Here is a 27,693-nt window from a genome sequence, read left to right as displayed (position 1 = left end):
ATGACAGCCACTGGGAATTTGACAACAAATGCCACAATCACAGCAGATTATATCTCTCTCAGCTCTCCGGAGAAACAACATATATCAAAAGGACCCAACAAACCACCCTTCTTCACCCTGACCTCACCTGAAAAGCCTGGATCACTCGGCCCATTGATAACCTCAACTAATGTTTCTCAATCGGAGAAGACAATCACCGACCTACAACCGAATACCAGAAGTGGAGGAGCTTTATCCAGAACACGACTTCAAGCATATAGCAGGCTACTGTTTGCTGGAGCGGCGCAGTGCTCTCCCTTAGCTCTGGACATCCTTCCCTGGATGCCTGTTCGGGCGGGACCCGAGCGCCACGCCAAGGGCCCCTCCCGCGGCAGACTCGGTACATCAGAACAGCGCCCAGAACCAAACCCACTGTGCGTGAGACCACGCGTACACATCAGGGCGGCTTTAACTGCGGATATAATGGAGGCTAAATTCCTGACAAGGCGAGGGCTGCGCTCGGAACGGCATGTCCGTGCCCGCTCCAGCGGAGCGATGCCCGGGAAAGCCTCTCCACGGCCGGCCCAGGGGAATGCCAGGCGCCCGCCCGCAGCCCCCCGCGGAAGGCGCAGCCGGCGGGCGGAGGTCCCGGCAGGCCTGAAGCATCGCAGGAACCGCCCCAGCCCCGGCTCGCCGCCCTCAGAGCCGCCCCAGGAACGAAGCGGGACGCAGCGACCAGCGGCCGCGCCCTTGCGGAGAAGGCCGGTATCGGGCCCCGGCCCGCCTGGGGCGCCGCCGGGACGCGGAGGCGAAGAGACCCCGCGGCGCCTGAGCACCGCGACCCGCGCCGCCATTTTGCGGCCCGGCGCGCTGACATGTCGCGCGCCGTGCGTGGCACCGCCCCCCGCGCCTGCGCCCCGCGCCCGCGGCGGCCGAGCCGGGGCAGCTGCTCAGCGCCGCGGCGGCGGCGGAGACAAAGCGCCGGGTAATGAATGGGACGGGCCCGCCCGGCCCTTCCTCTTAACTCCTTCGGGCCCGGCCGGGCGGCGGCAACGGCGACCTCCGGCTTCCCCCGCGGCGGCCGCCCGGGGAGGTGAGTAGCACTGTTCCGGCACCGGGAGGGCACCGGGCGGGGCGGTACGGCTGTCTGGTCCCGCAACCCCCCTTTCCACTCCTGTGCCCGCCACCGCCGCGCTTGGCCTCGGCGGCCTCGGTGCCTTCCGCGGCCGGGGACCTGCGTCCCGGGCCCGGCGGCGCCTCGTCCCTCCCGGGAACGCCCGCGGGACAGCGCCGCTAGGCCGGGGAGGGGGTGTGTGGCGGCAGGGCAGTGCAAGAAGCCGGGAGCCAGGCCCGCGGTGCCGGCTCCATTGTCTGCGGGGCCCCGCAGGGGGCCCGGACGGCCCGGTGAACGGAGGTCGCTGGTGCCCAGGGGTTCGGTGCTGTCCCGGGCCGCCCGGCGGGCCCCAGCGCCCCCCGCCCGGGGAGGGGTGCCCGCGGCGGTGCCGAGCGCCCCTCGAGCCCCCGCATTGTGCGCGGCCCGGGCCGGGCCGGGCCGGCGGGACCCGCCGGGGCTGAGCCCCGCGCCCACCTGGCGGGGCCGCGGGAGCCGGGCCCGCCGAGGCAGCGGTGACCATGTGGCCGCTGCCATCCCGACACAAGATGGCCCAGGCAGCCCCGGCGTGGAGAGCCCACCGCCCTCCTCGGGGTGCGAACGCCCGGCACCGGCGGCCGCCTCGGTACAGGCTCCCCGGTCGGCGCCGGGACCGGAAAGCCCGGGAATCCTGAAAAGCGTTTCCCCCCCGAGAAATAGGACACGAGGTGGACAGGCGCCCGCCAGCGGCTCCGGCCGCGGCGTAAGCACCGCCACTGCGCTTGTGTGCGGAGAAGTTCCAGCCATCCCTTCTGGGGAGAGTCGCTCAAGAATGGTGTCTCGGAAAAGTGCAGGATTTAGCTTTCTTGTTTGTAGTGCTGCTCTCGTTTTCAGCTTGGGGCGTGGTAACTTTGATTAAAAGTGTCTTTTGCAGCTTCTAGATCTAAACTGAGGCAGCTGCTGATGTTAGAGTGCTTGTGTTAGAATGCTTACTGGAGTTTTCAGGGTATCCAGTACTTTCAAAGTTGTCTGCTGCATATACAGCCTATTAAAAGTATAAAAACATTTATTATTGTACTGAAAGATTAAAGCCTCATTTACGTTAAAGGTGGTTCCACTTACCATTGCTGAGTTTAGCAGAGTTAGGCTTTGCCATGTAGAGACCTTTCTCCGTAGTACTTATGTATTAGAAGCAGTCCTGTCTTGTTTCTGTGCCTTCCTTTGGGAGATTTCAATAATTTAGTGTGAGCTGTCATACTATACTATAATACTAAGTAGAGAAAGCTTTTCAAACTCCCATAATGTGAATGTACTTTCCAGACTTTACTTACCTGTTGTTGTCTTTATGGCCCACTATATATGTGTATCTGTTTTGCTTTTCAAAAGCATGAGCACAGCACTTTCCTTCTAAAGGCTATCTTCAGTAAAGCAGTGTTTCACTTTAAGAGCAGGCGTACACCCTTGGGAGGACATTCGTGGCTTACAAACTGGGGGGAGTGAAGTCTGAAAGTCTTAACTATCCCCAAGATACTATGCTGCTACTAGGAAGCCTGTGTTTGTGCAAATACTGGGCAGGGGCATTCTAATTATTATTAGCTATGGAGGCTGGTTTTGCAGAGGAAAAAAATATGTTCAAAATAAATTCTTCTGTGTGCTTTTAGAAGTTTGAGTGCTATCTGCTAGGTATAAGACAAACAGGCAAGGTGCTACTTTGGTACTTTATGTTGCTAGTACTTTGCAGCTTTAACAGATGTTAAGGAATTTGTTCCACTGGGGTTCTCCAGAGGAGTCAAATGTAAGAATTGATGGAGGATAAGTAAAATGAAATACCTAAACCAAACATCTTGGAGAAAAGTTTTCTAAACACTTGTACTGTTACATAACAATAGCTCTTTTACTTTTTTTGGTGTAACACCCCCCATCCTTATGACTGCTCTGCCTTCTTGGAAGCTCCTGGTGAGCCCTGACCAAACCAGCTGAGTGGTGAAGTGAGCCTTGACTGTACCAGTTGGGCTGTGAGGCACTCCCTGATCCTACCGGGAGCTCTGGCGTGGTAAAGGCGGGAAACAAAGGATAAGCAATTACCTCTTGTAGTCCTGGTAAACCATTTACCTGGATGTAGCCCGAGTGGAACGGTATCATTGTTACTGCACTTTGGGGGGAAAAAAAAATCTTAGTAGTTACTGACTTGATTTACAGTCAGGAAGGAACATTGCTGATGACCAAAGTCAATCACCTTCTGACCCTATAAACAGCAGTCCTCAGTGAGGCTGTCTGAGCTCGCCTGGACTGCAGCAGCCTGTGTCTGTGCCTCCCAGAGCTCACAAACCCTCAAGCTTGTGCCACTCAAGGACTGTCAGCCCTTCACCCCCCAACTCCATGTTCCTCAAGGTGCCACCATTGCCTATTGGGAAATGCAAAGGGATTTGACATATTTTAGTGAATTCGAGGGGAATTTTTCATAGGAGCCTTTATATACATAGAAATATGCATATAGGTAATTTACCTGTGCGTATGTGAATTGATTATGCTACAAATGTTACTATTTTGAATCCATAGTTAAGCCATTGTTATAGTTATTGTGAAAACTATCAAATCACTTTGTAAATGTTAAAGTACTCAAGTATTAAGTGCTGCTAAATCCTTCTGCGCCTTTATCTTTCTACTCATACCCTTTGCAGTCTTACTGCTTTTGCATTCACAGCTTTTGTGTAAATCATTCCAAATCGCTTATTTGATCTTCCTTTGTATGCTTTAGTCTGTGTAGTTAAGTAGTAGAGGGAACTTTGCCATTGAGCTCTAAAAGTGCGTGTTCACATATCCGTATTAAGCACTTCTTTTGCCAGTACCTTTGACAGTGTTGCTTTAAGAAGTCAAACCTCTCATTCATGACATCTGTAAAAGGCAAAATTGTGACAGGTATGGCATTGTCATTGATAATGTGAGAGGCAAGGTATAGAACAGCAGAAGGCCAGACAGGTGATGAGCTTAGAATAATGTTTGCTATCTTTTTGTTACTTTGTCTGCTGCAGCCTCTCTATCTGTTGCTTCCCCCTACTATGACTTATTTTAAATCAAGACAGTAAATGTCCAGAGCAAGAATCGTTTTTGCAGAATAGCCAGTGTCACAGGTTAGTGCAGAGGGTGTCTTCTTCAATAAACATTAACACACCAGTAAGACTTACAATAGTGCCTTGGAAAATACAGGACGGCAACAGAATTTTACATGTTTATTTGAAATTGTCCATCCACTGAAGTAGAATATCCTATCAAATACTTGTAAAAACTAGGTATTACAGAAGGAAGTGGCCTTCGAGCCTGCTGGGTCTTTCTGTTTCCTTCTCCCTTTTTTATCTTGGAATTAGTTCTCTTGTGTGTTTTTAGAATCCTAAGTATATTAACTTCTGAGTGATTTTTTTTTTTTTTCTTCTGAGAAAGTTTGAGTTAAAGAATGTACATGTTGTATTTCCCAACAGCTTGTGGCATTTTATTGCCATTCGCAGTGAAGAATATTTACAGGGGGTTTGTAAATCCTGCTTCTTTGCAGCTTGCTTTTAATTTTTTAAGAGTTTAATCTTCAAAGTGAGCATGATTTGCTATGAGGTTGCCACTGTAATGAACAGTTAAATAATCAGCCATATGCAAATAACATGATGATACATGTATATTGGCTTAGTTTTATATCAGAAAGAATATTATAGATAGTTTAGTGGAGAATTTTGCACCATATAGAGCAGAGTGTTTAACTCATGACTGACATTTTTTTCTTGAAGTAAGGATGATATTTGTGTATTTGTAGTATGAACATAAGTTAAGTTAATGTAATTTACATGTTACCTGTTGTAGTGTATACTTTCAAAACAGACTTCACAAAGAAAAAGTTATTGTATGGCAGATGTGCCTTGTTTTCTGCACATCTTTGGCTATTTATTTTGTATTTGTTACTGGCATTCTCATTCTCAATATTGGTCAATTTACAGCTGTGGAATTGTTTAATTTCAGGCAATTTGTGAAAAAAATTGAGTAGTTTCTGTGGCCTAATAGTAGCTTTCTAATGAAATCTAGAATTTAAAGCTCTCAGAACAAGAAGTAAGAAAAACTAAAGGCTTTTATCATATTTGTTTTGTGCTTCTTTTGGTTGTTTGTTTGGTTTATGTTTTTTTTCTCTTTGTTTGCGAAAGCAAAGGAATTTTTGTCCTAAATTAATGTGATACATAGTTTAACCATGGTAGCATTGATTTAGATTTGGGGTTGTGGTTTGGTTTTGGTTTTTTTTGGGTTTTTTTTGGTTTTTTTTTGGTTTTTTTTTTTTGGTTTTTTGTGATGAGATAGAACTCAATATGATGGGCAACAACAGGGAAATAGCTTGATTTTTAAGGCCCATGTTCTCATTCAGGTGTGATGATTCAGGATAAATGGTGATTTTTTTTTTTTTTTTTTAATATTGAACAACATTTTAGGAGGTGAGATATGAGTCTTTTCCATAGTCTAAGACTGGTTTTCAGTGGATGTTGACATAAGAAATATTATTATATTACTATAATCTTTGTGTAAACTCCCAACCTGTGTGCTCTCTGTAGCAATTACTGTGCAGTTGTGTCCTTTCCATTTCTCACCTCTTTCCCTTCCTCCTTTGTTTAAAGACACAGGTTGGACAATCTGGCTCTGAAGGTTTAGAAGGTTACTAGCTTTTTGTTACAGCTGTGCAAAAGGTTGTTGGATTTTTATATCTTCTAGTTTGCATTCACTAGGGTCATACAGATATGTTTTTTCTGTGATGAGTTAGAGTAATTTTTGAGGTGACGGTTCAGATTTTCTGTATATTTAATATAAAAGCCAGTTCTGGGGTTAATACTCACAAGCTTGAAAATCAGGGCCAAAAAGAGAATTTTTAAAAGCTCAACATTTTAGCAATACTTTTTTGCAATTATTTACAAAATATATGGGAAAATATATTTAATAATATATTTATCTCGTGACAATTATCAAAGAATTTGTACCTGTTTCACCCCAAATAAGTTAAGTGGTTTTTCAATAATTACCCTGCTTACCTGTTGCTGTAATTCTGTGTACTATTTTCTGAATCAGTGCCTGCGTCTAAAAAAAACAATCTGAGATCCAGCTAAAATTACTTTTTCTTTGTTTTTCTTCTCACAAAAATAAACAATCAAGAAAGCCCAAACATTAATTTGAATAGAACAAGATGTTTGGCCTGGCTTGAAATTATAACAAGTTTAAGAAATCTTTAACGAATCACAGAGAGGGAGAAAATGGGAATGTAAGGGTTGAGGGATTCTGGTGCTTTTTTAAAGACATCAGGGAGCACAAGGATGCATATTTGTACTTTATTTTGCCTGTAGTCTGATGGCTCTGGCACTTGCAAGGAATGTGGGAGAGCCAGGTTTACTTCCCTGCTTTGCCTGAGGAGCTTAATCCACATCTGAGGAGAGTTCCCTAACTGCTCCACTGATCACCCTGCCTCTGGTGGGTCTGTGTCTCCTTGGCTGACACCTTCCTCTCTGCATACATTATTTAAATGTTGCTGTAATAGGGATAGCTAAAGTATCTCAACAGTCAAATTAGCCAGCAGCACAGCTCTGGAGGTGTTTCAATTGCTTAAGAGGCACTTAGTGTTTTTAAGTGAAAAATGTCAGTAAGAGAAGTGATAGATAGTTAATTTCATAATGCTCTCTAAGCCAGTCATCAGGACTATCTCTGAGAGGTGATCTCCTTCCTAAAGAAAAAAACCCCTAAGTGTGCATATAAATACGCATGTTTGTATATACCTAGTGTTAAACACCTCAGTCTGATCAAGAAGGGTAATGTCTACAATGTAAGAGAGAATGCCTTGCACGTTAAGTCAAAATATGTGATCTAATATGCTCCACTTGCAATCACTCCTTTCTTATACACAGGGAATGATAATCTTCTGTTGATCCTATGGTATTGCATGTTGATTAATACACGTGGTTGGTAAAGTGTATAAGCAATATATTTAACTTAGGAAGAGAAGGTGTAGTAAGGTGAATCCTCTAGTGCAGGGAAAGGTGTCAGCAAGCTCCTTTGAAATCTTGCATGTAATGTAGATTGTTTCATTCAGTGTAAGCATTAAAAAATGGAGTAGTGCTACAATAAATACAAACATTTCAGTTTTAAATTTTATTTTAGCAATCATCTGAGGGATTTTAATTTTTATTTTACTTTTGAGCTCCATAAGTGAAAATGTCTGATATTTCTTGATAATTGTGAGAGCTAGAGATCTGAAAAAAGTTGAGTCGGGTAAGTACAGCTCCTGGAGCTGTCACCTAAGGAGAAATTTGAAACATCCCATGAGTTGCCACTGTGACAGTTCATGTGTTTAAAAAATATCAAAAGTAATTACTTTCTTCTTTTCCTTAGATACAATCATCTCATTAAGTTTGAGTGGCAAGTATTTAACCTCAAATGAAGCTGCCTGCCTGCAGTGGAACAGATGTGTAAGTTTGTTTGTTTTTCTCAATAAACTAGTGAGCAGCTTGTTTGTTGTGGGTCTTGTATCATTATTTTTATTAATTTGGAGGAAGACAATGGGAAAAGATAATGAAGAAGTGTATGCCTATGCATTGACTTGTATGGAGCTTAATAATTTAGAAGGAGGCTTGTATGAGGGCCTGAGCCTTAAAAATTAAGTTTGGAAGCCTGGATATCTTTAGAGTGGTACAGGAATAGTAACTATTTTATGATTTATGGGGCACTTCTTACTCTCTGGTACCAGCTGGCATATATACATCCTTACCCTGAGTTATACTGTTTAAAAAGGGGAGGTAACTTAGATGCTGCATTCACCCTGTACTCTGGTTACAGGGTCTTAATCAGATTTCATGTCTTCCTTGAGCAAGTTAGTTTTAATATTTTCTTCTAGGGTCTTTGTCTGAAAATATTAAAACTATATGTATTCTGTTTGAGCTTTTGAATACAGGTTTTTTTTTGGAAGCCTGAGATTCCTGAATAAGATGCCATAGAGAGAAAATTGTTCATATGAAGATAATAATTTATATGTGGAGTAACAATAAATGTTGTTCTTGTATAGTGTTTCAGAGCTTTGTATTTATTTCTTATCCTAACCCCTCTGTGTCCTGAATACAATAATTCAATTTTTAAGCTATCTGTATTATTAGTTAATATGGATGTTAGCAATGTTTAAGATGGAGAAAATGCTGATCTTTGAAGTCTTGGTGTGCTCATAGAATCAGAAGTGGGACCTCTAAAGGCCACTTAGTCAAACCCCTTGCCATGAGGAGGGACATCTTCAACTAGACCACATTATTCAGAGCCCCATCCAGCCTGGCCTTGAGTGTTGCCAGAGATGGGGCATCTACTGCATCTCTGGAAAACCTGTTTCAGCATTTAACCATCCTTGTAAAAAATCTGTTCCTTATATCTAGTTTGCCTCTACCCTCTTTTAATTTAAAACTATATCCCTTTTCCTATCATTACCGGCCCTACTGAAAAGTTTGTCCCCACTCTTCTTACAAACTCCTCTTCCAGAAAGACTAGTCTAAAGTCTCGCTGGAGCACTCTCTTCTGAACAACTCCAACTTTCACAGCCTTGCCCTGTAAGACTGTGGTCTCTGGAGGAAAAGTATGATTCAGATTCATTCCATTCTCTTCCTAGGTGACACATACAGAAGATGTGGGAGATTTTGTTACAAACTAAATCTGCCTGTGGACTGTCATAAGCTCAAAAATGAGCTGCTAGTGCTTTCCAAACCCACAGGATAGCTGAAGAGCAAGAGAGAGTAGTTGTTGTTTGTACCAGCCTCCCAGGTCATTTTTATACCACTGTAAAGAAATCTGACAAAAGGGACAGTATTTTTTTTTTTCCAGAATATCCAAAAGTTCACTCTCCATGCTGTATTCTAATATACTTATTTCAAGGTTACTGAATGCTTTGCACAGTTTCATTATATGATGTCAAACACTGTAGGATATTATAAAGTGTCTTTTCATTGTGACTCTGAAGGTTGAATGCCTTCAATGAAAATAAGCCATTTTAGTACTGCCTATCTAATGAAAATGAGTACCTTCAACAACTATTTATTGATTTATAGTCCTGTATGAAATAATTGTTGACTGCAAGCTCAGTGTTCTGATAGATCCCTTGTTAATCTGTGATTAAAGCAGTACGCTTTTGACAGTGGGTACCCTAAAAACAGATACTTATATAGATTTGGAGCCTCCTGAGAACAAAGATTCTGCTGTCAAGATGTTAGCTTTTCTGTTGAAATTTTAAAATTTGATTGGTCAGCAGTGTTACCAGTTTGCATCCTTTAGCATCCACTGTAAGAATTAATCTTTCAGTGTTTTGCTATACAGTAAGTTTTATGTGCAGTTTAGATCACTGAAGAAAATCTAGTTAAATGGTTTTAGTAGTGCTAGATGTGCCCTGAGAAGGTGGGAGAGAACAAAGCAGTGTGAAAACTGCTGCCTGTTTGTGTCTCACACCCAACTACTGGTTTCTAGCTCATGACAATTTTTCTTAAATTAAGATTTGAGACTGCAAACATCAGTGCTAAAATGTGGCATAGCTCTTGGCAGTCATATAATTTTTTCTGGTTTTATACTCTTTTACTCTGGGGTTCCCCTTCTTTGTTCTTCATTAAAGGTGGAAATGTGATATGCATGATATGGGAGCATGTGTACAGACAGGAGTTAAAAACAAATGAAAGCCAAGAGTGTAAAACTCATTTCATGGGAGGTTGTCACTTGCTGTGACTTGCAATAATAGCTGCTGAAACATGGGAAGAGTGGGTCAGCTTTCAGGGAGTCAGTGTGCAGATTGTGCTGTGTCAGCAGCATCCTTGCTTTGGTACTGGGAAATGGGAGGAATTGAGGTACTGTTTGTTTCCTTTCTTAGTGATTTTGAGTTGTCTTCGTTGCCTTACTGAACTGTGGGGAGACCATAATCAATTTATGACAGGAAATACAATGATGCTGATAAAGAGTAGGAAGATTCCTTTTCTCTAAACGTTTTTTATTTCCCTTTTCTATACCTCACAAAATATTAGGTTTATTAAAAGAATTATTAACAATAACAGAAATCAAGTGAATGGAAGGGGTTATCTGTTCTTTTACCTGTTCTTGTACTAATAGGGGTGTAGATCCTGCTCTGAATAGGACGCCCATGTAGTTGTTCTGTGTAAAACTTATCTGAAAAGCAAGTTGCATTACATTAATTAAAGCTCGTGAACTGCACTGGTTAGAATAAGTACTATGAAAAGCTTTATTCTTAATTTAAAATTTCTTGTACTGTTTGCTTCTTGAGCAAAACCTTCTTTGATCAAATTAAGATCTCCCTATGGCAGTTAGATGGTTCTTCTAAATATCATTTATTTTGGGAGAAGAAGCTATTAGCAGGAGCAATTTGCCTGGGGTGGGAGAGTCTCTGCACTTGCTGCTAGTGCTCATTGTGGTGCTGGTGGATAGTGTTGGCTACCCTTAGCTTGGTTGTCTGAGTAAGTTAAGTCTTTGCAATGTCTTACCTTGCCTTGAAGAAGACAAAGAGAATATATCTCTAAAAAAGATTAAGAGGAGGGTACCTCTTGTCATGGAGGCTGGGAACAGGCTGGTTGACAAGTGAGTACAGAGATAGGCACACTCATTCCTCCCTCTCTCTCCCCTGTTCCATGAATAGGAAGGTTTGTTTTGAGAGGGAGAGAGATCTGATCATTGTTTTTAAACTGGGATTTCAGGTGAAAATGTCATGTGCTACTGATGAATGTGCAATTTATATAGAAAATACAGAATACAAAAAATACTTGAAAGAGGCATAAGAAGTTCACCCCTATTGTGAGCATGTGCATTATGCCTGCATGTGATATGGAAGCTTGGTTTTAAAGTTACCTCTGTGTTTTTGTTACAGTTCTTGTACTCATTGGCACTGTGGTGAAACTGTGTTTCTGAACTCTAATTACTTGGATTGTATTGTGAATATTGTTTTCTGTTTTATTTGGTAGATTTAGTAAAGAGATGACCTTTTCCTTACTTTATGAAACATCTAGACATGCTTCTTCAATTTTATTACATGAGGAAGAAAGAAGGTAGCCTCAGTTGCAAATGATTCTCCAAAGATTTTTTTTTTTCTCCATACAGGGTATCTTCTGACTTGAAATCAAGTTTTGTGACAAAAGAAGGATTCAGCTTAGGTTTAAAGAAATCCCTCTGAAGTATTTAAACTGCTGTTCATACTCTTGAAAATATGTTTTTGTTGTTTTGGGTACCATTAATTGAATTTTCTTTCTAACCTTCCTTTGAGTTCACAAGCATTCCAGGATATAAGCATAGTATTCTGTCATGTTACACATATACAAATGTCATATAAATAATGGAAAACTACTCAATAGCACTGTTTAAACTATCTGAGGACATCTAACTAACTGGCATCAATACGAGCACAGAATTGGGTTGATGGATTGCTGTGCAGGGTTTTTAAAACAGACATCTTCAGACTTCATCTGGTTAGCATGAAAATAAATACTACTACATGGTAGTCTTAGCAGTTTAACAGATATGGTTTCATTTTGAATATCAAAAAGAATTATAGTTGTAACAGTTAGTGTAATATATTCTGTCAAGGACTCAGTTTACATTCTGTGAGGTCATTTTCCACTTTCTACTTGCATGTATATTTTCAGCAAGAGTTCCAAGAAGACTGACTACACAAAACATGGCATGTCTCTTATGACTGGTTTTTTTGTTTTTGTTTTCTTGTTTTTCATCATCCTGCCTGTTCGGCTTTCTTCTTTACAGGTGTCTCATTTCTTACTGTTTGAAATCATCTTTAGAGTGGTTGAAGTTTCACTCTTACTGGATTTAAAGACAGACATTTAATAAAAAAAAAAAAAAAAAAAGCCCACAAAAGTATATATTTTTTATTATGTTGCAAGCTAGGAAGGTAGAGTAGTCAGTAGAAAACTCACTTGTCCTAATCCCTTTTACTTTATCAGCTGTGGGCTGCATGGGAGAAGAAAGAGAAGAGTCTAATGGGCTATTCAGAGAATTGATCACTTGGAGAGAAGAGATGTTAGAGGAGCTTTGCTTTAAATTTTCTGATGCTTTTCTGAAAGCAGGCTGATGTTCTCTAGCAATATGGAGTACATCTTTAGTCTTTTGCTTTTCATTCTCTTCTGACTAATCTGTTGTTACTGCAGTTTTGGTTGTGTGCTTTTCCTATTCTGCAGTAATACTGATGCATCTTTCATACTCTGTTCTTATTTTTATCATCTTCATTTTACCCTTGTGTTGTGTTACTGCAACCTTCATTCGTCTTCAGTCAGCCTCAAACTGTACAGCATGTGATACTAAACACAGCTTTGATGTCCTGCTCCAAAAATGCTCTAAATCAAACAGTGCATGCTTCAGCTGTGTTAAAAAAAAAAAAAACAAAAAAAAAACAGATTTTTTTTTCTTAATAAAACCACCTTATTTCTTGTAACATTGATTTTCCCCATCATATCAGCATATGACATTTGTTTGTCAAAAATTATAAAGGATAAAAATATAAAAATAAATTTATAATTTGCTGAAGCAACACTGAACTGATGTGTAAGACTTGGGAAAATCCTGCTTGAAGTTTTAATGAAACTATTGCTTAAAACATTGGCATTTTAACAAATGAAAGATCTGACATTTGGTAGGTGTGAACAATAGCTCAGAAACATATGCTGCAAGTATTGCATACCTGATAATGAGAAGTAACACTTCAACACTTAAGACAGTTTGGATTCTAGACAAATGTTGACATGATTTATTTAGTGTGATAGATCTGTTTTTATGAGTAATTTCTTAGTAGAAGCTGGGACAAATTATTAGCATGTGTAGAGCCTGTTTATTTTTGTCCTTCATTACATTGTGCTGCAATGGGAAGTTAGTAAAGGACATGTGAAGGAATATAGACCCATTTAAGATCTGATGATATTTTTAGTGCACTAAGGAAAAAAAATAGCAACAATTAAAGGCTTATCAGGTTGTTGTAGGTGTGAATAGTGCTACTAATAGTGCTACTAAATAGTGCTACTAATTCCGGTGATAACGTTATGTGTGGTGGTAATGCAATATGCTTCTTCGTTTTTTTACTAAAAGTTGAGAGTGAAGTTTTGACCAGGGTGATTATTTTCTTGTAGCTTTACATTTTTTTTACCTTTAAGATAAATTCTGTTCAAAACCATGTGGAATAGGGATTTCTGTGCTATGGGCTTTAGCATGTTTCAGAGTGTTAATTAAGTCTAGGTGGTGGAGGATGATGCTTCAAAGAGATATATGCTTAATATATTTGCAGATAAATTATGAAGATTGATTTCTCAAAAACTAAGGTTGAGCTTTGACTCACTACTCTGTATCAGACACCTGCTTTATTCTTATACATGCTGTGCAGTGAGCCTGCATCGAGTCTGATGAAACGTTTGGGTACTGAGCTTGTTTACCAAAACTGGTGGGCTGAATGGGCGCTTCAAAGTTTGTTGAAGCAGCTCTCGTGGTGAGTCAGAGGGTGCAGAAAGGACCTCCATGCTTTCTAAACTCCTCCTCAGAGAGGAGCCTGAATGTGGCTGCATCCAGTCTTGTCCAGACTTTTTAATGGTTTTTGTCTAAAGGATTATAGAGGTGCAATTGAACCTTTATATAACTTTGTCTTGCAGGATTAAGGATGACAAACCATATAGATTTATATGAATATATATGATATATTATTATAATGATTAGATACAAATAATTTACAGAATTATTTACTATACAGTTACAGAAACTGTAACAACTATTATAGTACACTATGAAGCAGTTGTATTGAAGCAGTTGTATCAAAGCTGGCAAAACAATTAAGTTGATTAATGTTACTCACCCATAACAATGACCTTGGGCAAATCTCTTTAGCTCAGCCTCAAGGAGTAAGAGGAGTAACTTTGAGGGATGTTCCCCTTTCAAGGAAGGAATCTTGGAATACATACACTCCAAGAAGGATTATGTCTTCTGAAGACCCTGCATTAAAAGTTGGACTGGGCTTTTATAGTGTAAAGGGACTGATGATGGTCAGATGTCTCCAGCTGTGTCAGCTCAGCAGCTTTGGACAAGTTATCAGTAGTATCACTTGTTTGTTCATTTATCCAGGAACAGATCTACCACACCTTCATCTCACTGTCAGGATGTTTAGCTTTGGGACTGATGAGTCAGGCTGGTTTCAGCATTATTCACCAAAAGCAGCATGATGCTCCCTTCTTCATTTACCACTTGTAGGTTTGCAAATGGCATTGTTCAAGTTGGTTTATCCCATTCCAGGCAGAGCATCCTACTACACCACTAAACACAGATACCAGAACTAAATGTCAGGCCGATATTATAAATAAATAATATTATTTAATAATATTATAAATAATATACATGCTAAGTTGAACCTCCTTATCACACTTTAATTAATATGAAATGTATAATAATGTGTAATAGTAATGTATCATATTTTAAAAGCATCTTCTCAATTATTTTAAGTTTTATGATTGAGGATATATGACTGTAAGAATTGAATTAAAATAAATTTTACTTTAAAAAATATATTTTGAGTACTCAGAGTGTAAGGTGACTGTTATACTCAGCTTCCTACACCTTGTTTTTTTTCTCTACAATGACTTGGCAGCTTACACCAAGCCCTGAACATGAAGGGGACATGAGTGATCTTTATACTTCAGCAAATCAGAGGGCCCTGTGTCGTGTCCCAACAAGTAGCACAAGCACACTGGGGAGCTCACAGAAGACTATTCATGTCAACAAGGGGCAGTGATCAATATTGGTGGTGCTGTTTGCACTCTTCATTCCTTTGTGTCCAGATGGAACACTTGGGGTTGTGGATGTGAGAGGTTATTTTACAAGATGGAGACAAAACCTTTGGAAAACCATAGCAGATACTAGTTTTCATAAGATCTGCTTTTCAGGTGACTTAAAAGTAATGGAATAGTAAAGGTGTCACCTCTTTTCTCTTCCAGCAGCTCTCTACAAGTCATATTTCCCATGAAGTCCAGAATGACTTGTTTCTTCTATTAAGCCTGACTTTCTGCACTTTATTCAAGATTAAACTGTTGCATACCTCTAGTTCATTCTTGTACATCTGTGCCAATTCCTGTGAGCTTCTGTGAGACTTGAGATTAGGACCCACCTGGTTTCAGTGTGACTAAAATGCCAATTTTGCATTTCTCATTCTGCATTTTGATTGATCAGTATCTTGCAAACCTCTGTAGTTTCTTACAGGTGAACTAGTACTAATATTTTGTCATAAAAAATTTCTGTAGAAAAAATGCACTGTTCTTAGTTTTCCTTCTTCAAGGGATTTATAACTTAGAAAAGCAGTGAGGTTCATCTGGACTATAAAATTATACAAATATGTTCTGCTTATTTGTTTAGGATCTGGGATATGTGTTCTTTGGATCTTTAAGGGGTTTTTTTTGGTTTTTTTTTGTGTGTGTGTTTCTATTTTGTTTGATTGTTTTGCTTTAGCAAATATTCCTTAATTAGCTTAGTACCTGCCATTGCAGATGAAGCAAACAATTTCAAGTTTGTTATTGCTTATATTGCTTGCTTTTATGTATTCCTAAATTATGCCTGTACGTTTCCAAAAATAAATAAGATAAATGCTATTATAAAACTGACATCTGTATGTGCAAATTACTATTAATGAGCTTTTATGTACATCTTATGCTCAAAATCTTACTATTCTTGATCTTTTTTCAAACTAGTAAATGCTTTTACTTTCACTGTCTCCACACTTCACATCTTTCTTGAACAAACTGTTCTTGCTTTTTGCAGGTGTGTGTCTTTGCATTTATACTACATGCTCTTCAGTAATGTAATTATTTTTTGTGTTAAACTACTTTTTCTAGACCATTATTTGCACCAAGATTCTGTCATATAATCAAGTTCAGATTATTGCCTGACTATTCAGTCTAAAATCTAAAATTGTTTAAAGCTTACAGGCCACTCTCTATTTTACAAAAAGTAATCAGCTTATGGTCCAGTGTTCTTGCATACTTTTCATACTTCTCTGTGTGTTATGTATGTCTCTGCAATTCTAAGACACCTGTGTTTCACTTTTTACCTCCTTCCTTCAGCAGTGATTTCTTCTGGTCCTGGCAGCTTGCTGTGGCACTGAGGATCAGTGACATTATCCAGACATTTCTTGTCAACCACTGTATGCTTTCAATAATCCCATTTTGAATGGAAAATCCTATAAAATGTTTCTGTAGGCTTCTTAACCACAGCAAACTACTGCTCAGGAGCTAATAGTCCAGAGTAGTGCATTTGAGTATAGTTGTTCTTTAGTTCTGTTTATTTTCTTTGAAGATGGTTTTGTTGCAAAGTGACTCATTATCTCATTGTGGAGATTTCAAAAACATAAATCACTTTGAGCTAAGTGCCTATAGCTTTTTGTATCTTTGAAAACATTTTCATTCTTGAATATTCTGTTTGCTTAGCAGTAGTCCTTAATTTTGAGTAGCTTGGGTCCAAGGATAAATAAGCTATATAAACGTGGTCATAATCAAATTCATGCTTCATTCTAGGCAACCATAAAATTTTAAAACAGCCTTTTTGTTTCTTATTAAAACAGATTGACTTGCACATATAGTTGGCATGGGAGGAGGAGATAAAAAACATTTCTATTTCTAACCCTGAGTATTCTGTGTACTGTATTCTAAAGAAAGTTTCAGTTGAATATGTGAGGGTGTTTGAGGGGAAGGAGCTTGACTTAATTTTACATGTGATCTAACATCATAACAGAATCAGGGAATGATGGGGGTTGGAAAGGACCTCTGGAGATCATCATCTCCCCTGCTAAAGCAGGTTCAGCTGGAACAGGTTGGACAATCCTGCTTTTATCTTTAATCTAGTCTGGTTTTGAGTATCTCCAAAGGAGACTCCACAACTTCTCTGGGCAGCTGTTTCCAGTACTCTGTCACTGTCAAAATGAAGGGTTTTTTTTCCTTTTATTCAGATGGACCTTCCTGTGTTTCAGGTTTCTAGTTAGGTTTCCTCTAACCAAATTGTCTTGCTGATTGCAACCCTCTGAACTGTGCCATTCAGCCTGTTGTCAAAGCAACAAAAATGATTCTTAGATGTTTGAAAGAAAAAAAAAATTACATTCAAAATCTTCTAAGGGCCATCCAACTTTGGAGATTCCCCAGGAAGTGATTATCTCCTCTAATCTCAGCTATTTCTGCTCATTTCTAGATGGCAGAAACAAGGCCCAGAAAAATACATACTATATAGCCAGAGACCTATAACAGCCTCAAATTGGACAAGATATAAATATTTTTTTCTTTGTCTTACACTCAGTCAAAAGTACTCTAAAATAGTGTAACTGACCATAGTCTGTGAGTGCTTTTAAACACTGCTAATAGCATAATTCTGTTAACAGTATGCAGGCATTTTCACAGCTAAGCAGAAATATAGAAATAACATATAGCTGCAAAGGGTTTAATTGCACAAAAGGAGGACAAAAACCATGTGAATCAAAAATTCAAGCAGTAAAAACTGCAATCAAAAACTAAGGATACAGAATAATAAGATTTCTGGTGGAACAAGAACAATTTTTGGTCCTAAAGAAATGAAGGTAGTAGGGCCAGGACCAGACAAGATTGCTTCCCACTTGCTTGCTGGAGGAGAGTATGAATGTGAAAAACATGCTGTGACAGCAAGGAAAAATATGGAAAAAAGAAGTCTACCACCATGGCTCCTGCTTCAGAGTCCAAACAACTCCCTCACCTCTTCACCTCAGCTTCAGTAACTAAGACTGTCAAGGACTACAACCATCAGTATTTAACTACATGGCATCAGCTCAGTGGTATTGTGTACTCAAAGCTAATTTAGGATAAGGTGATTAGGGCCTAAGTGTTTGAATATGTAGTGATAATGGCTGATAATGATTAAGAACTTAACCACCGGCAATGTGTTGTTAATGAATGTCAATCTAGTTAAGTGTGGTTATAAAGTTTGCAACTGCTCTTATTTATCAGGTTTTCAAATCTTCCCATCACAGCTACCTTAAGCTTCACTGTGTTGAGCAGTAACTGCTTATCAGGACAGAGGCACTTGAAGTGTCTCTGCAGATTTTTCTGTTCAAAGCCTAGCATTGTTCTTGCATAATTTAGAAATTATAGGAACTGCAGGATAAAGATGTGATTACCTGTTTTGAGCCAAAGAAATTGCACACAGCCTAATCAGAACCCGATGATAGTGGATACACACATTTATTTTGTGTGAATCTAGCTAGGAATCTGTAATGTCCTTACTGTAACTTGGCACTTCCTTGCATAATTTATGTTCTGTAAGCTCTGCATCAAGCCACTTGCTTGTGAGCCTTTCTATTCTGTGATCCTAAGTCGCAACAGCTTATTATATTTTCTTGCTTTTCCTGTATGTAGTAAAACTCCGAATTCACAGATTAGATCAAAGTAAAGATGAAACAAAAATCCTCTTGATCGGATTGCTATTAAAAAAAGTTGACTGTGTTACACTCTTTGTCTTGTCCCAGATCCACATGTGTCTGTATCATCAGTACATGTGTGATCACTAATTTCTGTTTCATTCAGTTTTATACTGAGTCATGTAAATTTAGTCTGGCTGCCAGAATTGTTCTCAGATGTGTTCTCACAAGCCAGTGGAAAGTCTCTGTAGTGTAAATTTCTTGTAGAAATTTAAGATTTTTCCTTTTCTTCAAGTCCCTCCTTTCATTGTTCTTCATCCTCAACCCTCATAACTTTTGGTATCTGAAAACATTTTTTTTCCCCTCCAAGAATGTGAATGAAAGGCACAAATACTAAAACTCTCACAGAAAAAAAAAAAAAAAAAGCAGAATTGCTCCCTACCTCTTAGCAAGTTCTGACTGCTCCATCTCCCTTTTCATAAAATAGCTGCATTAAAATCATTGCCCCTCCTTTTCCCTGCCCCTTCACTTGCACTGGAAAAGAAAGGAAGTTAGTTACCATGATGACAGGCTTTCCATAAATCACAAATCCACAGAAAGTGAGTGTTTCTAATTTCTTTGTAAACAAACCTCAGAGAAAAATTAGTCAAAATAGTTTACAAAGGTAATAAAACATTGATCTTGATACAGGGGGAAATGTCAGTGTGACTAACAGCCTTTTTAATGTGATTTGTGGCTATGGCTAATTTTACCATTGCAGAAATAATAGAATATGCTGATTTTGAAGGGACCTATGAGGATCATCAAGTCCAACTCTTGACTTTGCACAGGACCCCAAGAGTCACCCCTGTGTTTTAGTAACACATACAAATTGTGGAAAGGTTTTAAAATAATCAATTTAGATTTGTCTTTTGGCTTCAGTTGTGTAGAAAGAGTTCCATAAAATCTAGTTTGCAGAAATTGCATTGTGTGACATCAGTAGTGTGGCCAAAAATATTTGTTATTTTGATTGAAGACATCACTAACTGCATTAATGACACAGAAGAATAAATGAGAAAGGGTTTGGCAACATTTAATATTCTAGTATAGTTGCCGTGGAAAAAAAGTGACTGATAATGCAGATAGTTTCTTCATATTTGTGAGGGACTACTCAGTTCTAGTTTTTGAGGCTGTTGTTGCCCTTTTGTATCTAACTTTATATGCTCTTTGGAATTGGTGGTGAAGAATCTTTACTCACAGCTGAAGTCAGTTGTCTTGTAAATGGGCTTTCTAGTATGACCTTTGGGCATGTGAGGGACTTCAGCTGGCAGTGCTGCACTGGGCACCAGCATATGCAACTCAGTGTGTCTGCTTCTGAGTGATATTGCTACGCTTTTGCAAGACCTCTGTCTGTATGACATTTATAACACTCAGTTATCCTAAATTAAAGGTGTCAGTTTTTAATAATGAAACTCTACGAGTAGCTTGTTTCTATAGTTTTCTGGGAGTGTTTCAGCATGAATACAAACACGTGACTATGGACAGAGGAAGAGTGATTAATGTGACAATGCCTTACAGAGGCATTGGTTACAGAGGCTGTAACCTTACAGAGGTTACTTCTTTTCTTTTAAAGACTGCTGTCAGTATGATGGACTCACATACAGGACTGGGATATAACATTTGGTTTTAAGTATGTATTTCTGTGCTAACATAATTAAATGCCTGCTTGTGTTCATATATATTGGTAGATTCAGACACCTATATGGTAAATGGATTTAGATATGTATGTGTGTGTGTGTATGCATGCAGTGGTTGAATGATGATGTAGGATGAAGTATGGGCATGTGCAAACAAATACAAAAGTCATGCTTGGACTCCAGATTTTTGTCAAAGTTGAACCAGAGCTGCACGTGTAGATATATTTGCCTACATAAATTGTTTTGAGTAAATGTTGGTTTTTTCCCTTTGTTTTTTCCAATAGTACATTGAATTGTTTTTATTTCAAAGGAAAAAAACCCAAGTGTCTGTTTTCATTTCACTTTTACTGTAGTTTTTTAATGTGTGTTAGTCAACTTTGTCTTCTGATTTTTTTTTGTAGATGGTGTAAAAGAATCTCAGTTGCCCAATCAAGATGAACAGAATGGCTTTCTTCAACAAGAAAACAGAACATCCATCTTTTAGGATTATATTTACAACATGAAGCATATAGCAATAGCTGTCTTTGAGAACATTCATCTATGACCTGAAATGTCCTGATCCTGGGAAAAAATGAGATTCCATTAATTAAGTGTATAATTTTTAAATGCGTTTTCATGACTAATTATATTTGCTTATGTGCAACACGGATACAGAATTCATAAACCAGAGATTATTTTAACACATGCACACATTTTGTTTTACATCCAGTATACAAGACACGTAATTTTAATCAAATTTGAAATAATCTTTAAATTATCTATATTTATTCATAAATGAAGTCTTGGCAAGAATTGATCATCCATGGACATGAGTAAAGCAGATTCCCCCGGAATGGATGATACTTTTGTATTGGGTAAAATCAATAACTTGAAAGTAGAGCAAGAAGACGACAGCATCAACTGTACTTTGGGAAGAACGGATATAAAGACAGAACAAGATGACTTCAAACATGCAGACAGCAGTGATGAACAGGAAGACAAAGAAAAGAACTTCATTACCAACAATCCTGGCAAATATTTGTCTACAGAAAATGAAGATGATTATGGATCTCTTTTTTCTCAGTATAGTAATACGCTGTACGATGTAGCAATGGAAGCTGTGACACAAAGCCTCCTTTCTAGCAGAAACATAAGCTCCAGAAAAAAGTCACCTGCTTGGAACCATTTTTTCATATCTCCTAGAGATAGCACTAAAGCAATATGTATGTACTGTATGAAAGAATTTAGCAGGGGTAAAAATGAAAAGGACCTGAGTACCAGTTGTCTCATGAGACACGTGAGGAGAGCACATCCCACTGTACTAATTCAAGAAAATGGAACTATGCCAGGTATATCTTCCTTTTCTTCATCTACATTATTGCTGCCACCTCAGTCTGCAGATGTTGGAGATCTGAGTTCTATGTTATCCCCCATAAAACTGGTCAAGAAAATGGCTTCTAAAATACCATCTCCAGATCGAATAATTGAGGAATCTGTTTCCATTGTTTCTTCTGAAGAAATATCAGATCTCTCAGTTTCTGAAAAGTGCAGCAAAGAAGAAGTCATGATTGGTTCATCTCCACAGCAAGCCAACAACCAATATGATGACACTGTTGAGAATGTAGCAGAAAAAACAGTTGTAATTCCAAAGAGTGCATCAGGTTCTAGAAGAAGATCTGCTGTCTGGAAACACTTTTATTTGTCACCTCTAGATAATTCTAAAGCTGTTTGCATCCATTGCATGAATGAATTCAGTAGAGGAAAAAATGGAAAAGACCTAGGGACGAGTTGTTTAATAAGACATATGTGGAGAGCCCATCGTTCCATTGTCCTGCAAGAGAATGGGGGTGGTACCAGCATACCCCCTCTCTACACCACTCCTCCTACCCTCTTGCCTTCTTTACTACCGTCAGACAGCGATCTGAATTCTATGTCATCCTCTCCTGGAAAACTAATGAAAGAACCAACTTCTGTTTCCTCTTCTCCAGACAGGATCTCTGAGGAGATCCATACCAATCTCACTTCTGGAGATACTCTAGTGGAAGACTCAATGCTGTCATCTTCTGATGATATAGGTGAAGTCTCCTTTGTTTCATCTCCTGAAAAACAGTGTGAGGGGTTAGGTCCACTAATATTTGAACCTACTGCTGTGTTTCAGCAAAATAAAAGGATTATGAAAAGGCTTAAGTCAGAAGTCTGGCACCACTTTTCACTCTCACCTGCAGACAGTCTAAAAGCAGTATGTAGATACTGCAGTTGTATGATAAGTCGTGGTAAGAAAGGAGATGTGGGTACAAGCTGCTTAATGCGACATCTATATAGACGCCATCCTGATGTAATTGGAAACCAAAAGAGCTTTCTTGATATGAGTTTGGCAAATTCTCCTTATGCCACTTTGGCTTCTGCAGAATGTTCATCCTCAAAGTTGACTGACTTGCCTACAATGGTTACACATGATAATCAAATTATATTTCCGGTTAATAGTAAGAAGACCTCAAAACTGTGGAATCACTTTTCCATTTGTTCTGCAGATTCAACAAAAGTAATATGTACACACTGTGGACGTATAATAAGTAGGGGGAAAAAGCCAACAAACCTAGGCACAAGTTGCCTTCTAAGACATTTGCAGCGGTTTCATAACAATGTATTGAAAACTGATGTCCCAGAGACAGTATTATCCCCATCTACGGATAATCATATGCCACTCCGCTCAGAATTACTAGGATCTTCAAATTTTGATGAAACCAATGACAAGTTTTGTGACTCTCATCCCGTTGCCAAAAAAATCACAAGTCTTGTAGCTGAAATGATTGCACTTGACCTTCAGCCATATTCTTTTGTAGACAACATTGGCTTTAACAGGCTGCTTGAATATTTGCAACCTCAGTATTCTTTACCTTCTCCATCTTACTTTTCTAGGACAGCAATTCCAGATATGTATGATAATGTAAAACAGATAATTATTTCACATCTTAAAGAAGCTGAAAGTGGAGTGATCCATTTTACATCTGGAATATGGATGAGCAACCAAACACGAGAATACCTAACCCTGACCGCTCACTGGGTAACATTTGAGTCTTCATTTCGACCACAATGTGAGGATTACCATTGTTCAGCACTGTTAAATGTATCACAGATCGACTGCGACTACAATGGAATCAGTATTCAAAAGCAGCTAGAATACTGGTGGGAAACGTGGATTACTTCCATTGGGCTTCAGATTGGGATTACTGTTACTGATAATCAGAGTATAGAGAAAACTTTAAATGAAGGTGATCATTCAAGTGTACAATGTTTTAGTCACACTGTTAATGTAATTGTAAATGAGGCTATTAAAAGCCAGAGAATGGTTCAGAATCTGCTTAGTATTGCAAGAAAGATCTGTGAACGCGTCCACCGGTCAGCAAAAGCAAAAGAGAAGTTAGCTGAGTTGCAAAAAGAGTATGAGTTGCCTCAGCATCAGCTAATACAAGATGTTCCATCCAAGTGGAATACATCATTTCATATGCTTGAACGTCTTATTGAACAGAAAAGAGCAATTGATGAAATGTCAATCGAGTGCAGCTTTCGGGAGCTAATAAGTTGTGATCAGTGGGAAGTCATGCAGTCAGTGTGTCATGCTCTCAAACCTTTTGAAGCTGCAAGCAGGGAGATGAGTACACACATGTCTACGCTAAGCCAAGTGATTCCAATGATTCATATACTTAACAGGAAAATAGAAATGCTATTTGAGGAAACTATGGGCATAGATACTATGCTGAAATCTTTGAAAGAAGCTATGGTGAGCAGATTGTCCTCCACCCTTCACGATCCAAGGTACATTTTTGCTACACTTCTGGATCCCCGGTATAAAACATCATTATTTACAGAAGAGGAGGCTGAACAATATAAACAAGACTTAATCAGGGAGCTGGAAATAATGAGTTCTACCTCAGATGATGATAAACCTGTTTCCAATGGATGTGATATAGGTTCACCATCTACAAATTCATATGGGGAAGATAATCTCTGGTCACTCATGGGTGACATGAAGAAAACAAAAGACCTGAAAGAGAGAGCAAAGTTACCAGAGGAAATGGTGCTTTCTTACTTGGAGGAAGAAGTGCTTGAGCATAACTGTGATCCTCTAACTTACTGGAACTTTAAGAAGTCATCTTGGCCAGTACTGTCAAAATTGGCTGTCAGGTTCTTGGGTTGTCCACCAAGCATTGTTCCTTCAGAGAGATTGTTCAATACATCCAATGAAAGCAACAACTTTAGTCAGTCAAGGCTAATGATTGAACATTTTGAAAAGCTTATCTTTTTGAAAGTGAATCTTCCTTTAATATACTTCCAGTATTGAAACTAATGAACAAACTGCTAGACTAAATCTGTTGTTGCTCACTGGATATTAACGATCTATAACTTGGATTTTTAAATTGCTCCAGTAGGGGCCATGTATGACATCTAATCAGTGACTATAATTCCAAATTTTAGGTTCATTTTTTTCAGCTTTCAATATGTCTACATGTGCCTTATTCATAGTACTTCAGGCCAGATATTGTATATATGTTTTTTAAAAGTTCACACTAGAGATAGCCTGTCTCGTAAAATTATACAAAATTATGTAGGTTTTAATCCATAATTGTAAATGAACTTTTAAAAGCTCAGTCTTTTGTTTTAATAGAATGGCCAAAAAAAAAAAAAAAAAGAAAAAAAAGATGTAAACAGTTCTATTCTGTAGTTTTTTATTCAATTATTATGTAAAAACCATAAACCAGGTACTGTATTTTAGTTGAACATTGCTTTAATTGCAAGAAAAAAAGGTTTTGTAGTTGTCAAAAGAAAGCTGTACGTGAAAGATGGGGTTCAAGCTGTCTTTTTATCATACGATGTTTTTAACTGCAAGCCCTAAAGTACTTAAAGGATTAAGAAGAGTTATTGAGGAAAATGTGTTTACAGGAGACTGTTGACTTAATATCTGAAAATAAATCTAAAATTTAACATGAGATGGAATGTCACTTATACAGCAATCCATAGTAAAACTTCCCATTCTGGGTTCTCCTGTTCAGGTTTTACATTTTAAGTGAATTACAGAAATATTCTGGGTATTTATAAAAGGTCTTTGGAAGTTCTCTCAGAGTTTGTGAATTAATGCTTGTTATTTAATGCCGTGTACAAAAAAAAAAAGGCAAGAAACTTACCAAGAAGACTCTAATGTCATTCTGAAGCCTTCTCTAATCTTTAGTGCATCACAGTTATAAGGTCCCTATTGTAAAAATTGAGCCCTTACTCCTAATGTAATTTCAATTGTGTAGAACAGCCTGTCTGAAAGCTCCTAGTACAGAAATAACTGATCTTCCAGTTTTCAGTTATAGCCTTATGGATATGGTGCACTGCTTAGAACTTTATATAGTAGGGTTGATTCTTAACTGTTGGTGTCCATCAGGCAAATGGGATATAGAGCCTTTAAAACTTCAAATAAGATGGAAAAAATAGCCAGCATTTTAATTTGAAAGGAACATTCTCCTGAGTTTAACTAGAAATATTCATATTTTAATTTCAGTTTTCATTGGATACATTTTTGGGAAACAAGTCATCATTTGCCTATGACCTTTTAGAAAAGTTGTAGCTTTGTTAAAATATTCTACCTATGCCTAATCCAATTTTGCATTTACTATGTTTTAGTGTATTTATAAATGGTGAACTCAGTTTCTGAAATTAAACATTTTATTTGCAATTTTCCAGTGGTAGTCAATACTGCCTTTTATTTTCATATGGATTTAAGACAACCATTGAATAAAAATTAATTAAAACAATTTAATCATAAATATACCACAGAACAAACTATGTGAAAAGACAGGTTTTCCATTTAGCTCTTTGGACTTGGCCTGGATTCTGCTTCTTTTCATTTTCCAAAGGCTGTTTTAACTTCAGGAAAATGGGCTGAATTACTTCTCAAGTAATTCACGTTTCCATTTGTTGTGTCTCTAAATATTTTAGTTTCAGGTATTTCAAGTGTTAATCCATCGTGTTATGTTTATACCTCTACTACTTAATATTTAAATAGTACATAATGCATTTGGGAAAGACTAATACTCCTTTTTACCCTGCAATATTTTAAAAGATATTGTTTATTTCTATCAACAATCAGCATCTCTTTGATCTTCTAGGGTTACATAAGAACAGCACTTATTTTTCCTGCAGTAATAAAACAATTTGGTCCCATTTATATATAGTTGGAAGTAGATGAGTTTGAAGCAGCTTACTGGGAAACATGTTTAAATGGTTACTGGTTAATTATTATCTCAGTTTTTTCTCCTACATTTTAACTGTGAATATAACCTTGACCCTTGTAAAGGAGATTTTTAATCTCTCCAAACCAATGGAGAGGAGAGAGTATGAAGAAAACGTTTTTCTTTTTAAAAAAGCAATATAATTGTCACTCAAGGCTTGAATATAAATACAGCCTATGACTTGAAGGATTGTGGAGTCACATCAAACGAGGAGGAATGCTGGCAGTGAAAAAGCTCACCTGAAAATCTCTGGATGCCAGAATCTCGGTTCCTCTGAAGGGAGCCTTTGCTGTAGCTCCTGTCAAACTCCCTTGTGGAAAGTTGTAGTGATGACATTTTGTAGCCCGAAATCTGCTCCTTAGTCATACAGATAATTAATTGTGTAGTCATGCTTTTTGTCAAAACATCCTGAGAACACAAGAACTAGTAAAATTTCATGAAGTTAGTCTATTTATACCTGTGATTTCAGTTTTTAATTTTGGTTTGGATTTTTAAAGGTCTTAGTTCTTAAGATCATACTGTTTCAGTGTCAGCTTGGTTAATAATTCATTAAATGCTTATATTATATTTTTTTAAGATAATATGCAGGCTCAAAAGACCTTAAAATTGAAACATTTAATTCCTAAATAAATATGAGGGAAACTGAGAACATTAAGTTGCTGTTTTCAGTTGTAAGCCTTGATCCTTCTATAGGAATTACAGGAGCATCTCCTTCAGATCAGGCACTGCTGCCTGTGAGAAAAGAATTATTCCAAAAGAAGGGCTGAAAGCTTTCATTAAAGCTTTCATTAAATTTCATTGAGGTAAGTTATCGAGTGACTGTGTTTTGTGTTGGGTTTGCCTTATTATTTTTAATGTAAATTCTCAGTGATTGCTAAAATTTTATGTTTTTACAACCCATCTCATATTTGTAATAGGTAAAATCCCCCCATTTTTACAGTGCTTCTCCTCAGACTAATAAAGCTGTAAACAGTGGGAGTTCTCATCAACCTGAGTTTGTGCTGCACCAATCCCTGTGGCAGCAGACAGTTCCCTAATGCTTAATATGGTGAGCCTGCAACAGTGATACTTAAACAGATACTTGCCGTACATTTGCAACTTCAGAAATAAATTTAGTAAGCAGACTTCTTTTCAGTGTTAGCACAGAAACTAAAGTTTAGATGATACTTGGTCATCATACAAATCTTACATCTTCCTTCTAAAGAAGCATCTTTTGCTTCTTTTAAAAGCAGACTGGCTTAACAACTATACACTGCA

General features: G+C 38.5%; 2 protein-coding genes across 2 annotated transcripts; both read left to right on the top strand.

The window, feature by feature from the left end:
• LOC306801406 (uncharacterized protein) lies at window positions 1-25,887 on the top strand (the record flags this gene model as incomplete). The annotated part of the gene is made up of 3 exons (XM_079304474.1): window positions 1-1,072; window positions 7,469-7,545; window positions 20,584-25,887. The coding sequence occupies 3 exons, from the start codon at window positions 1-3 to the stop codon at window positions 20,590-20,592; spliced, it is 1,158 nt and encodes a 385-aa protein (XP_079160600.1). The 3' UTR covers window positions 20,593-25,887.
• ZBED4 (zinc finger BED-type containing 4) lies at window positions 21,015-24,503 on the top strand (the record flags this gene model as incomplete). Its single annotated transcript, XM_079304473.1, has 1 exon — window positions 21,015-24,503. The coding sequence occupies one exon, from the start codon at window positions 21,015-21,017 to the stop codon at window positions 24,501-24,503; it is 3,489 nt and encodes a 1,162-aa protein (XP_079160599.1).
• Window positions 25,888-27,693: the final 1,806 nt, after the last annotated feature.

Source organism: Erithacus rubecula (assembly GCF_903797595.1).
Source record: "Erithacus rubecula genome assembly, chromosome: 4".
Classification (NCBI taxonomy): domain Eukaryota; kingdom Metazoa; phylum Chordata; class Aves; order Passeriformes; family Muscicapidae; genus Erithacus; species Erithacus rubecula.
This window is presented reverse-complemented; position numbering and strand designations above follow the sequence as displayed.